This window comes from Alligator mississippiensis, chromosome 14 (assembly GCF_030867095.1).
Source record: "Alligator mississippiensis isolate rAllMis1 chromosome 14, rAllMis1, whole genome shotgun sequence".
NCBI lineage: Eukaryota > Metazoa > Chordata > Crocodylia > Alligatoridae > Alligator > Alligator mississippiensis.
The window spans coordinates 15,096,411-15,111,226 of record NC_081837.1 but is presented as its reverse complement, the minus strand read 5'-3'; the positions used below and the strand labels follow the sequence as shown (position 1 = coordinate 15,111,226).

At 39.4% G+C, this 14,816-nt stretch overlaps 1 protein-coding gene across 3 annotated transcripts in view; it reads left to right on the top strand.

Annotated features, from left to right (window-relative positions):
* The window catches only part of RABEP1 (rabaptin, RAB GTPase binding effector protein 1), a 91,902-nt gene that overhangs the window by 57,271 nt on the left and 19,815 nt on the right, over nt 1-14,816 (top strand). For all 3 annotated transcript variants that reach the window (XM_059717308.1, XM_059717311.1, XM_059717309.1), the window contains 4 exons: nt 2,225-2,344; nt 9,062-9,197; nt 9,997-10,175; nt 11,158-11,277. In XM_059717308.1, the coding sequence (XP_059573291.1) occupies nt 2,225-2,344; nt 9,062-9,197; nt 9,997-10,175; nt 11,158-11,277 (555 nt within the window). The remainder of the gene's footprint in view (nt 1-2,224; nt 2,345-9,061; nt 9,198-9,996; nt 10,176-11,157; nt 11,278-14,816) is intronic.

Genomic DNA, 14,816 nt, shown 5'->3' with positions numbered 1-14,816 from the left:
GAAATATAAACTAAAAATAAGTTCCCTGGTTGTTGCTTGAACAATAACTTTGATTTATTTTTTGGGTAAGCAATTCCAATGACTGCTGCTGAAGATTCTGCTGGAGCTGTCACTTTAACTTGGAAAGGTTTTGCTATGTTTCTGAAGGCATGTCAGAGCACATAAGATATTGGGATATCAAGGCCACCTTCCAACATTTTGAAATTTGAGGACTTCTTGCACTTTCTTTTTTTTAATTCTTGCTGTTTTTATCTGACTCCCTTTCCCTTTCCCCTGTTCTCTCAGATCAGTCATTTCATTCTCTTATCCTACTTCAATCTTTTGGGGACCTACTTTTGAGAAAATATAGTATTTCTTCATAGTTTGACTATAACCAAAATATGTAGCATAGTAATACTAGCAAGTGATGCTTTATCAGTAATTATCTAAAGCATATAAAGCAAAAAATAATAGTACTGCATGTATTCCACTTCAGAATTCGAGAGTTTAAAAAGGTGATCAGTGGCTAAATTTGCATCCCAACTGAATGATCTGTCTTTTTCTATACTATCTACCATCAAGGTGCAAAATGTTCAGTACAGTATTTTAATTAGAGAGTCCAGTACAGATTTCTAAAAATTGTTGATCGTCCCTGATCCTTCTAAATACTAAGGAGAAAGACCTACTAGCTTTCTTCTTTAAAAAATCAAAACAAAACAAAACAAAAAAGCAAACATTTAGCCATGAATTTGAAACATCATTGCCTTCAATGCATCACATAACTTTGGCCCTTCTAGAGCACTGGCTCTCAACCAGAGTGCTGCTGCCTTGAGATCCTTTCAGGAGTGCCATGCAGTGTTAACATGTTAGCAGGGGTGGGCAAAATTCAGTCTGCGGGTCAGCTCTGGCCCACCAAGGCATTTTGTCCAGGTCCCTGCTGGTCCCTTGGCCACACCCAGCCCAGGTGTGGGGGCAGCTTGGGCTTTGGCGCATACAGCCAGTCCCACCATCCTCAAGTGTGCAGTAGGCCTGGGGTGGCATGGTGGCCAGACTCACTTTCCAGCAGCCCCCACAGTTGTGGCTCCTTCCAGCTGCCACTGCCAGTCTCTGCTGCCAGCCTTGGCCCCATTGGACAGAGCTGGTGGGCAGGGTCTCTAAGGAGATTAGCCTGGGACCCACACGGGCAGAGCATGTTTGGCTATGCAGACGTGATGGGACTGTGGGTGGGCAAGGAGAACCATCTGGGAGCAGGATGGGCAGGCGAGGCCAGGGCTCGGATTGGGATTGCAAGGCAGTGACAGTATGGGGCCTGGGCAGAGCCATGATCCAGTGCCTGCACAGTCCTATGATGGGCACCATTTCCACTGACAGGGGCATGCAGGGAGTGAATTTTGGCTCTATCCCATGCCCCAGCCCTGCACTGTTATGGCCCTGTGATCCTGGCATGGTCCTGCCCCGCCTGCCCACCCATCCTGCTCCTGGATGCCATTTTCTGCCCACCCACAGCCCTATCCCATCCGCCCAGCCATGTGCCCTGCCTGCTTGAGTCTCATCCACTCTATAGAGGCCCCAGGATTGCTGGGCGAAGACCTGATCCACTCCCTGCACTGCACGCTCCTCCCCACAGAACCAGCACCCATTGCAGGGGCATGTGGGGAATGGATTTCAGCTCTGCCCCAGGTCCTAGCCCTGCACTGTCACCACCCCACAATCCCAGCCCTGACCACCTGTCGCACTCCTGCATACCACTCCCTGCCTGCCTGCAGTCCCATCCCATCTGTCCAGCCAAGTGTGGGGCAGAGCCACTTAAGGAGTTTTAGTGAGCTGTCATGGTGTTCTCCAGCCCAAATAATTTCCTACCCCTGATGTTAGGTGTGCAAACATGATTCACAAGCTAAATATAGAGATTTTAAATAAGAATCTGTAGTATTTTAAAGCATTTTGACTTGTAGTCTTCCTGAGTTCTTTGCAAGAAAATAATTCCTCTATTTTTCTGTAGTAAAAAAATGGAGAGAGAACTAAGAGCTGATATTACTCTGAGGGGTGCCTTGAGTCTATAAAGATTGAGAGCCACTGCCCTAGACAACACTACAGCTAGCCAAATAGATAGTAATAGAACAAGATTATAAGTAAAAATACAATCTGGCTATATTGGCATGTGTATTTTGTTTGTGTTTCTGGTGGGGTGGAAGACTTTGCAATAAAAACATAGTGCTTGCTGTAACATGTTGTTTACTGACTTCAGGCCCAGGAGGATGCTGAGAAACTGCGTTCAGTTGTGATGCCAATGGAGAAAGAGATTGGAGCTTTAAAGGAGAAACTGATGGAAGCTGAAGAAAAAATAAAAGAACTGGAGGCTTCAGAGGTGAGACAAAATGTCAACTCTGCTGCTTGCACCATTGCTTGTTCCACTGATGGATACAACTAGTAACAAACTTTGCAGCAGATACACAAATTGAGATATGGTATGAAGTGCTACACCACAACTTATCGTTGTCCTCGTACATAATACTTGTTCTATACATACTAAGTGCGTTTGTCTTGAGGATATGGTTACGTGCACAAATTATCCAGGCATAATCTAAATTATGTGAGCTTGGTAAAACACCTGTAAAAATAAAGCACTAAACAGATGGGCATACTGTGTTTGTCCCTTTCCATCAAGCTCAAATTGGACTAAGGGGCGTCTGAGTCCATGAAAGTTTTGCAGTTAAGCTTTTATAATCTAGAACTGGGACTTCCCCTTCGTAATTTATTTTGATTTTTACTAGATCAATCTGCTCATAAAATGAGGTATTAGGTCCAGTTTGTTTGTCTTGCATTGATTCTTTTTAGCAGCATCTTTCAAACTTTGCTTAGAGTATAAATCAGTTCTCTAAAACTCCTGCTTGCTCTCTCAGGCATGCCAGAAGACATGTTTAACCCAAATTTCTCTATTGGGGAATGCATGGCTGTTGGTTGTAGTTGTGTTGGTCTAAGGATATAGGCAGGCAAGGTTCTTTGGGTAGATGTGATATCTTTTATTAGACCAACTAAATAGTTGGAAAAAAAGTTCTTCTCAAGCTTTTGGGCACAAACATCCTTCTTCAGGCATTGAGAGACTCTGCTGTTGTTCTGAGTTCTCCAAGGTAGAAAAGAAGCCAAAAGTATTGGAAGAAGTCTGTGAAAATGTAAATAAGTGAAAGTTTGGATGACAGTGGGTAGAGCTAGGAGGGGAAGTAGGGGAAATGTGTGAAGGTACCTGGTGAATCAGATGTCAGACAAGTTGTAATAAATCCAATGTCTATATTAAGTTCATGATTTTTTTGTATCCAGTAGATTTATGAAGTGAAGTTCATAGGCTTGTCTACTAAAGGTGTTTTATAAGTTCCCTTTAAGATTTTACATTTCTTGTCCTGGCATGGCTGTCCAAGACAAGAAATTACAGGACAAGAAATGTAAAACCTGCCAACATATCCCTAACACTCCCACAATAACTGTGCCCCACAACAAAACCATCACCATTCCTGGATCTTACACTTGCACCTCCAAAAATGTAATAAATCTTGAATAACATCTGGAAAATTTGTCCTCTTGTGAAGTTTATAATGATACAGAATAACTCGTGCCAAATGGCAACTCTTCCACTACTAATGCAGAAAGTCACAGTGTGTAACCTTGGGTCCAGACAACCCACAAGGTCATGAAAAGCAGCATCCAGTGACTCTGTGAAACTGCAGGATTCTGTTGCTGTATAACTCTGTTGTTTTGCTTGGTTTTAGTATCCTATAGGTACTAACATATAGTAGCAAAGAGACACATTTATAATATAGCTGGATGCATTATAACCCTTAAACCCAAGTGGTCCTTTCACTCCTGGCAGATTGCTAATGTGCTCTTGCAGTTCTGTGAATGTGATGTTGGAAGCTCCAGATCAATTTTCCAGTTTCCTGCTTGTAGTTGTCAAAAATGATGTTACTGTGAAGCATTTAAATTGTTAAGTGATGGCTTGCCCTTACTATTAGACAAAAACTAGCAAGCTGGTGTTAAAAGAGCATGTAACCAATACCTGCCTTTAGTGAGCTACTATGAAGCATCCAGAATTCAGCAAATATCTGTGCAAAAGTTTCTATGATGATTTAGTGGTAACTGTTAAATCTTCAAATATACAGAGATGTGGGTTTTTGGGAAAATTTTGAATTGGAAAATTTTCCAGTGCCCTAAATAGAGCGTGATCTGATTTAGCAAGTTTGTTTACTAAATACAAGTCAAATAAAACTAAAAAAGTACCCCCATGTTAATTTTATGTCTCAATAGCCACAGGTATTTGAACTGAAATATTCAATTAGGAAAAAAATTATATACAGCACACTTAACCTGGTTTAAATGTTATATTCCAACAAATTCAAAGCTTTGTATAGAAATAAATTATTTTTATTGGAATACTTGTAAAAATGTAAAGACAGTACACAATAGCATGTACTTTCCTTACATTCTTTGTTTAAATTTAAGAAAAAAAACAAAGCCACTAAAACCTGTTGACACTAATTTTAGCACACCCAAAGACCTGTGTGTGACATGTCACGGTTGTCCACTCATCTACTTTAACAGAGTTTACCTCTCTTCGACTGAGGTCATTGTGGCACCTCCAGTTTCACCGTCACTATCTATAGAATCACTTGCACTACTTATTATTTCCATTTCAGAATCAGATTGAGGCAAATCTTATTCAGAACTACTTGACCACATTCTCTTTTGCTAATGGATGGTTTTACCAATGAGTCTATGGGCAACTTATCATCGTGTTGCATCTTCTTCATTAATTTTGCTTCTGACTGATTCTCCAGAAGCAAGAGATTTTGAGAAATAGAAACAAGCATAGCGATGCATTCATTTGTTAGTCTGTTCCTCTTTTTTGTCTTGATTGAGCTGAAAGTCTTCCAGTTCCACTTACAAGAAGCTGCTGTTGATGGAATGCTTAGGATCCTTTGAGCAATCCTGAACAGCAGGCAGGTGTTATAGTATCTCTTCCACCATGTGAGAGGAGACACATTCTCTGCTGCCCGCCAAATGATGTCTTTGCTCCAAAGTTTTTCTTTTGTATGGTACTTATCAACATCTGTCATCACAGCTATTTTGTCAATGTTGGGGACATTCTTAGCTACATCTATAATTGTATCAAGAGCAGTAGATAATTCATCTTCTGATAAATGTTGTCCTCTGTGTTGAGGATCCAAAAGATTTGCTGCCAGATGAACTGGATGAGAGCAAAACTCAGATCTCTTAGCAAACATTTGTTTTACTACTACTACTTCTTTGGATAGAGGTGAAGAAGGCAAAAGCTCAATTAAATTTTAATTCAGTTGTCTGAATATCTGTGGAATATTTGAAAGGTTTGGTGCATCTCCTTCAAGTTTCTTGATAGCCACTGAAACTGGTAGTAGCAAATTGAATGCTCCTTGAACTCGAACCCAGAACACATAGTTGATGAAAATCTGCTTCCAAATGTTTATGGAAATAATCTGGGATACTGTGTCATCTATGGAAGCACACTGCAAACAGTTCTTTGTGTGCAGCAAACTATGTAAACACTTTGTAGTTGAGCCCCATCTAGTGCACTTTGCTTCTCCTGCTTCTCTTTCTGTAATTTCTTCGAAGTCTGATTAGTAACATGATGATTGTTGAATACCTTCACAACTGCTTTGCATTTTGCCAATGTTGTCTTCATTGTATCCACACTTACTATTGCTAACATATAATGTTCAATAAAGGATTTCTTTGTATATCAGTCCATCCATCTGACATCTGAGTCAGTGATTCTGCTTGACCACTCGTTTGAATAACCGTTGTTTGAACTCTGTCATGCTCTCTGTCCATGAGAGAATGTGATAAGTAGTAACTTGACAGTAACTTATATGATGGGCGAATTATTTTGTAACAGATGTTAGGTTCGGAAGGGACCTCAGTAGGTTATCAAGTCCAACCCCTTGCCCTGGGCAGGAAAGAGTGCTGGGGTCAGATGACCCCAGCTAAGTGCTTGTCCAGTGTCCTCTTGAAAACCCACAAGGTAGGGGAGAGCACTATGGCGGGCCAGTAGGGAGAGCTCCTGTGTTGAGCCTCCCACCTCACTATGCCCATCCACCTTTTGGATTCTACGCGTCTCTCCAAGGGCGCCTATGCCCTGGCCGACCGCCTTTCGAGTCCCACCACAGAGTCCGGGGGTAACATGTGCTTCCACCACCCCGAGAAGGGACTGTCTGGGTCCTGTGTCCTCAGGGAAACACAGGCCTAATAGTCCAACGGGTACTCAACCCAATACAAGAAATTGGGGCACTTCCCTAAGTCAGAGGCCAAAAAGGATAGTCTCCCTTAGTCCGCAGACCCAAGGGGCCTCCTAGGCATAATTAAACCCACCCCTCAATAAGTCTCCTACACCAATCACAAAGGAGAACTTTATTGGTTACAGAGGGTAGGGTTAGAATAGGGTACAGGGTAGAGCAATATCAGAGAAATCCCATAGAGCAAACTCCTGTGGCTGGGGTAGCCTTTGATCTCACATCTGAGTTACAGCAAGCTATATATCTAGTTGGATCTCAGTTAGCTTACTCACAAGTATCATCCAGAGGCAGTTGGAGAATCTCTCTGGAGGCAGGCAGTTCCTTGATCATGAGTTTTGAGAGAGAGGGCAAGTTTCAGATGGTACAGCTCTTCTTTGTTCCTGAGTATCCCTCATTGCTGCTGGCTCCCTCCTCCTGGGCAGTCCTTAACTTATATAGCCCTTGTGACCTCATTTACCTGGTCCAATGGAGGCCAGCACCTGTTGGCTGTGAGCCAACCAATTTGAAATGCATCACTAGTTGTCGGGCAGACTCTAGCCCACCAGGAAGGAAGCCCCTCATCCAGGTATGTGATGCCAGTCACGGAGGCAGAGAGAGCAGGTTTCCCCCCTCCCTCAGGAATGTATCCAGCTCAGGTTACCTAAAGAGATAGGGTAAGGATGTCTCTCTCTGCTGGGCCCATCCTTATCAAATTGTCACAAAGCAAAGACTTTGGGGAGAGACAAAGGTGGCTTTCTGCCACAAGCACCACCTCCCTTGGAAGCCCATTCCAGATTTTGGCAACCCTTACTGTGAAGGTCTTCCTAATGTCCAACCTAAATACACTCTGTCAGTTTGTGGCCATTGTTCCTAGTTACTCCAGGGGAATGCCCTAGTAAATAGAGCATCTCCTATTCTCTGCTGCCCTCCCCTGATGAATTTATAGGCAGCCGCAAGATCACCTCTCAGCCTTCTCTTGCGAAGGCTGAAGAGATCTAGGTTTCAGTCTCTCCTTGTAGGGCCTTGCCTGCAGGCCTCTGACCAAACAGGTGGCCCTCCTCTGAACAGTAATGTTCCAGTATGGATTTTCCAGTGTTTGTAAAGAGGTATACCACTTGCAAACATAGCTCGAGCTATATTTGTCTTATCTGCTTTTTCTTGATCTTTTGACATTTTGTCCACAAAGCTTGATAAAAAGCTTGACTGTCTTTAACAGCTACTCCTGGTGGATCGTATATCTGTGGCAGTGATCTTGAAAGCGAAGATCCTACTTCTTCTTCCCCCAGATGTGGCAGCTCAACGTTTTCACTTTCCATCTTTTGCAAATCTGTTATTTCACTTGAGCTACCAAGTTCCTGCAACAAAAGGGGGAAAAAAAATATTTTAGCCTATTTTAGTCTGACCTCATCCATCAGCAGGAGAAGGAGAAATAGCAGGGAGCTTGCTTCCTCCCTCCCTGCCAGAAAGAACACTTTACTGCTCAACTTGCTGCTCAGTTGCCCTGGGACTGCAGAGCCAAAGGAAGTATAGTCTGGCCTCTGCTGTCGGCCAAAGGACTAAGCTTGCTCTGCTGGGTTGAAATAGTTAACTATTTATCTGTTATGTAATTTTTAAAAAAATTATTGTTAAGCTTAAGCTACTTTGGGTGCTTAGTGCAAGCAGAAAGGCAGGATGCAAATATTTTAAATAAATAAATAAATAATAGTCCAGAGTTGCATTAACAACTTTTAAAATTAAATTACAATTGTTTTAAAACAATATAGATACTATTGTATATTGTGTGACATTTAACATATTCATGTGTTTACTTGCATAGGATTGCTGAAGTAGACTTTTCTCAATTATGTTGTTCCACCACTTCATTGTATTGGCTTTCTATATATGGCTTGTACTCTTTCCGGACAGTTTCTGCATGTTGTTATTAAATGTTTCTTTATTCCTGTTGCGTTGTTAGCATACTTCTGCCCACAATATTTACATCTACAACTTTCTTCCTTCCTTCAGTGGCTTGAACTTCACTATAATGATGCCACAGACTAGGGTTTTTTTTTTTTTCTGATTAGGCATTACTATGACTACTTTAAATGAAAAGAACTAAAAAATTAACAAACACTTGCAACTTCCCCAACTCGAGAAAATAAATGAGACGCTGTTCTGTGTGTTTGCTGAACTGAAAGTGAAACAAAAATTAATCACAGTTTTAGTTTTGGTTTTGCTTTCACTAGCAGTCTGAGATTAAATGAGAATTTTAGCTTTCGTTTTGATTTGACCTGCTGAGCCAATTAGGTGAATTCATAATTTTATTTTTGGTTTGGATTATTATGTGAGTGTATTGACCCTCCTGTTTACAACTGCATAAAACATATGTACTCTCACACACACTTCCTAGGGATAATCACCTGAAAAACATTGATTACAACTTTGAAACTGCCAAGCTTGCCTAATATTGTATTGGCATCCATTCATTGTTACTAATGAATTTTATGAAACAATGAATTTTTAGAAATGGAAAATTTCCCATTGAAAAATAAAGCACTAGAAAATTTTCTGCCCCACATCTCTGCAAATATATATTTGCATGCTCTACAGCAGAACTTTACTGACCAAGTGGCAACGTGATATAAATACAAACAGTACTGGCACAATAAATTCATTAGTTTTATTTGTTCATGAAGTAAGAAGTAAAGTTTAACTCAGCAGTTGGGGCAGTAGCATGGAGCAAAAGATTTGTTTGAGCATAGCCTTAAATTTTTATGTTGTTTTCCATTTCTTCACTTATTCTTCAGGTTAAAGAACTAAACCACTATTTGGAAGCTGAGAAGTCATGTAGGACAGATTTAGAGATGTATGTGGCTGTCCTCAATACACAGAAATCAGTCCTGCAAGAAGATGCAGAGAAATTACGGAAGGAATTGCATGAAGGTAAATTATGCAGTCACACCAGGTGTGGCTTTCCTACACTAAAGACTTGAAATACAATGCCAGGTGGCTTTCTCCCTTTGTTGTTTTTTTTAAATCTTGGCTTACTAAACAAGTATTTTAAATGCTAAACCATTTGAAGTTTCTCCCTGATGAGCAGTTCTTATACTGTTGGATGTATTTATTGGGGAGAAGAAGGAATGAATACGTTCTCACCAAAAGTTACTGAACTTGTACTACGGTAACCTCATCTTTGGTATAATACCCCTGTATTTAGAATTAGTAATAGTGATATTTGTTTCCCGTAAAGTGACGTGCTAAGAATTGTAGAATTATAAAAGAGTACAGTCCCAACACTGAGGAGCATACACTCATGTGTTTTTTGAGGTTCAATAGGAGGGATGTGGATGTGGATATCTGCAGGTGCAAATATGTAAATTATACTATTTAAAGAGAATATAAGCAGTTGCTTTTATGTTGAAATAAGCAAGACAAATGCCCTTTATCATTTTGTTTAAAATAACAAATCTGAATGGTTTGTTTTTCAGCTCCTGTGTGTAGAAAGTTTAAAAGCTTCCTAATTAAAATGTTATTGCCAGTAATATGTACCTCTGACTTTACCCACACTTGAGCTAAAGAAATCCCGTTCATTTCACCCTTAATAATTATTGAATGAAATTTGTCACGGAGTAGAGCCCTAATAGTTACCTTTAACTCATACAAATCTCTTTGGTTGAAGAAAAAGAAAAATGATCAACCATTAAAATCCAATTAAAAACTCTTGTTTTGATTTCTTGAATAGTCTGTCATCTCTTAGAGCAAGAACGGCAACAGCACAACCAGTTGAAACACACATGGCAAAGAGCCAATGATCAATTCTTGGAGTCTCAGCGTTTGCTGATGCGGGATATGCAACGCATGGAAATTGTTCTGACCTCTGAACAGCTGCGACAAGTTGAAGAATTAAAAAAGAAGGATCAGGTCCTTACTGCCTTCATTTAATTTGTAGTATGAGCTTATAGAGTTAATATGTTATATCAGTTATTAAAAGTGCTCTGTGGGCTAGAGAATACCTTGTGGCTTTACTTTGGCTCTTGATTTATTTTATACTTTGCAAAATGCATTTGTATTTCAGAAAGTAACAGTTTATAGAGCTTAATAGAAAAAGTGCATTTTTATTGCATTTAAAAATTGTTAAAACATTTGCATACCAGCAATTGCAGCAGTGCTGCCACCATCAATAAGAGAAATTTTAAGAAAGGCTGGAATTGAAGCTTATAGAGAGAAATGGATCCCTTGCAGAATAGAAGGACTAAGGCAAGGAAGTTGAAAGGGCAGATTTTTTACAACTTTTTAAAATACAATTCCTTGCTCATGGGTAAATGAAAAGATCATTGTATTGGGTGCTACTACAAAGAAGAATTACGTTCTCTAATTCTGAGGATTGTTTGTAATTCAAGATGATGACCAATATTTTATCAGTCTTCCCTCCTGCCCCACTTTGTCTCTGATTCATGCTTCTTCTATATGTCCTTTGCCTTTTTCACTGTGATCCAGGAAGTCATGTTTTTCTTTCCTTTGTTTCAAATGCCCATGCTTCTGTTAATGATACCTGTCAGTGTGTACAGGTAGGATAGTTTAAACAGTTTCTCCTTTATAATTTTATATGTCTTGTAGCCTCTGATAAGAATGAAGGTTAGCAATGAGCAATTCTTTTTGGAATACAATTCATTCTAATCATTGAATCAACTCTCAATAATGGGTTCTTCTGTTAAGTCAGTATGACAGCATATGCCTCTTGTGAAATGGGTACTATTGTATATCTTCTTGGCAAAATCTCTTCTCTATAGTTAGATTTATTAAAGGAGTTCATGCAGTGGCTTCCAAGTTCAAATTTGCATTTGCATGAAATAGGCCAAAATGTGTTATGTTTAAATGTTTTTCATTGACGACTGATTTCTAGGAAGAAGATGAGCAGCAGAGACTTGGCAAAAGAAAGGATCAGAAACAAAAAGATCCAGAAGATGAAACAAAAGTAGTATGTTCCCATGAAGAATCCCTTCCACAGTTCTCTAATGAAGAGGTAAAACAAAAGAACCATTCAGAGTAACCCTGCTGTGTTTATTTCCCATGGTGTTTGGTATAAGGTGCTGCCTTCTGCTGGTGCTGCCTCAGTACGTCTTGGCCTTTATCCTCAGTTGGTTATCAGCCTCATTGAACAATGAATACTTTTGAGTTGCCGTTGCATGGTCAGACGCTTGTCTGGACGCGGCCTAAGAGCCCAAAAATGATGCTTTTGGATGTTGTCAAAATCTATGTGTGGGTGTGTGTAATCATTATCATTTTTTGGGTTGGCTAAAATTGTATTTGAGATCTGCTTCAAATATTTTCACTTGTCAAAAACAAGAACTAATGAATATCTCAGTTTGGAACTTAGAAAAAATGTCAGATTTGACTAGTTTAAATTGCTTTTTCTTCTTATTCCAGTGCCTGTATAGTTGCTTTGATCATTGTCTGGAAGTTCACTTTTGGCCTTATTCTCAGTTGCATATCCAAATGTAATTTTTTAAAAACTCATTTTGTTCTATGCTGTAAAAGCATATGTAAACCCTACAGAAGGGATTTGTTAACTTGCATGAGCTTTTAAACAGAATGTAAGCAGAAGTATTTCTTGTGAGTATATTAAGTATTTGAATCTGCTTTTATAGCCTTTGACAGTTTATTGCAAAATAATCATCTAAAGAGGGGATGAGTCTCATGGGATAAGCATTTATCTGGCAAGGGTTAGGAGTAGTGCATCCAGTATTTGTGCAGGTGGTTGAACTATATAAGCCTTAGGGTTGGAAGGGACCTTATTAAGATTTTAAAACGCAGAAAAATGTTCTAAGCCTTCCTGTTGTATGGTATTGTGGCAAAACCCTGTACATTAAAATCTCTACAACTATTTCTTTTTTTAAATTGTACCTACAGTTTTTTTTACTTTCTCATCACAGAAATACTGCTGTACCCAGCAGTTCAGTAGCCTTTTTCCATTTATTTTAAACCATTTTAAAAAATACACAAAATCTACTTTTAAGCTGCCTTAAAAGTTTGACTTAAAACAATGAGTTTACTTTGCTTTAAATGAGCTTATTACATTGTGTAACATATTCAGTTTGAGTCACTGTACTATTAAGGTAGTTTGTGACTGCTTCTGAAAGACCTAGGTTTGAGCCTAGTTAAGGATAATGAAGTACAGAAATTTGAATTTTCTTTCTTGTATCTGCTTGAGTTTGAAGCAGGACCTTAATGTTTTAAATTTAATTTTTTCCCTTTGTGTGTTGAGTTGAATGAAATTCATGGTCCTAGTGGAGAACTGAGCAGGATTCAGCAATTCGCCGCTTCTTACAAACAATGTGACACTTTAGAACTGGTTAAGGAATAAATTACAATTTAATCATAACTGGGCACATCTACATGTGATATTAATGTGTCTGATTAAGCTCTGGCACAGTTTGTAATGGAGTTAGCTGCTCCCAGGTGCAGTGTCTTCACGTGCTTCTGGGACTGCAGCAGTTAGAGCCAGGTGGGCCCCAGGCACGTGAAGATGCTGCGCCCAGAAACAACTGACCTGCATCAGGAGGCCCAAGGGTCGGCCCTGGGCTCCAGGTGGCAGTGGTGGAGGGGCTGACTGTGGCATGACAGTACTACAGCACAGGCCTAGCTAGCAGGCAGCCCCCACGCTGCAGCACCCTTGTGCTCCAGCCAGCCCTGGTCACAGCCTACACGTGTATTTGAGCGCAGGTAAGGACTTCGCCACAGGATAGTACTTGTCAGGCAGTACTATCCTATGGCAGTGGTAATTAGTTTACTGCACCCCAATATCAGTGCACGTGTAGACAGTGGCAGTTTGCTGTAGAGCTAATCAGTAAGCTTTGCAGTAAAGTGCACATGGGGATGCTCCCACTGAGATTTTGTTTTATCCTGCATCTGGCAGTAAGTCTGTGATCACATCATGATTGGTTTCAAACTTTGTGCCATAGGCTACCAACATGTATGTGCTCCAAGGAGTTCAAGAAGCAGAGAATTGAACTTTTGGTCTTTGTACATTTATTTCATTTATTTTTTTTATTCCTTGGGGTACTATAAAAGTAAGCAAACAGCTGCATTCATTTAGTTTTAGCAGTTGTCCCTAATGGAATATCTGAAATAATTTATATTTTGAGTAGAGTGTGGCTTCTTTGGATATTTTCCAGGATTGTTTTCCTTTTCAATTGCCATTTATAATCTATACATAACTATATAGGAAGTGCTATACAGAAAGTAATAACTTTTTTGCTTTACATGCCTGACATGTAAGCTCTATAGAAGATGTGTGTTTTCCAGATAGAAAACAATCCTTACAGAAAAAAATCAATAGCTTCAGGAGTTTCCTAGGTCCAAGAGGTCTAATTACCCACAGTGGACTTTACAAATGCTTGAACATTCTCAAATATTCATCAGCAGAAATATCTTTCTGAAAAAAACATATATATGGGCCTGCAATTTACCATATACTGTAACAAGAATTCTTTTTTTTTAAGTTTGCATGCAAGTATTTGATTAAACTGAACATGGTACGGGGGGACGGGGCAATAACAAAGACAACACCATTAAAACGCAGAACCTGAGCAGCATTGCTTAAGTGTGTGTTTAGATATTCTTTACCGTTTAAAAAATATGCAGCATTGTTGTATTGCAAAACACTTTTATAAAGAAAACTGCTAACGCTCAGTTGTGCTTTATTCAAATGATGGTTGAATGTTTGCCTGTAACAGCTATAGTAACAGCTTGCCCATTCATGTCTAGATTTATTGATGGCGTGAATATACTGCTTCTTGCCTGTCATGTGGGTTTTGAGTTTCTACACCATCACCTGTGTTGTGGAATATATTTTTGGATAGCAATAATCATATTTTACTAAAGCTGTTTTCATTCTTTTTGTTTCTGTTTGGATAACAGCTGTTTTTCATTCAAATTCTGATTTAAGATGGTAAATTTCATTATATAGTGCCTTTTGTGCAGTTCTTACAAATAACAGTGTTTGAGAGTTACTCGGGATAGATGATCCAGTAATATTTTTGCATTTGAGCTGCACACCTGTACTTTGTTCTAAAAATTTCACTAGTTGGGAATATTTTACAGTGCTCCCTGAAAACCACTAACAATCAAGGTAAAGAAGAGTACATTTCAACAGCTCCTCCATTTTAGCAGCACACATGTCAGTCCTAGGAAGATATATTTCAAGATACATATCAAGATTACCCAGAACAACTTAGTTTAAGATGAACAAAATTGCAGTGCATTGCCTTTCACTACTGTTTTACAAACAGCTTAGGGAAAAACAGAAATCAGTGAAACGTTGGTAAGCATTTCCTGGAATCAGTCTTAGAATCTTTTTTATAAATTGTTCATATGTATTGTATTCTCTAATCTTTATTATTATATAACAGACTTACAATGTTGATGCAGTCTATCAGAGGGAGTAGCTAGCATGCCTTGTGATTGATGGCATTATTTTTGGTGCCTACATTTAACCCTAGACTGAGGTTCGTTTTCACTATTTGTGGACATAATCTGGTAAATATTGCAACAAAGTTGGAA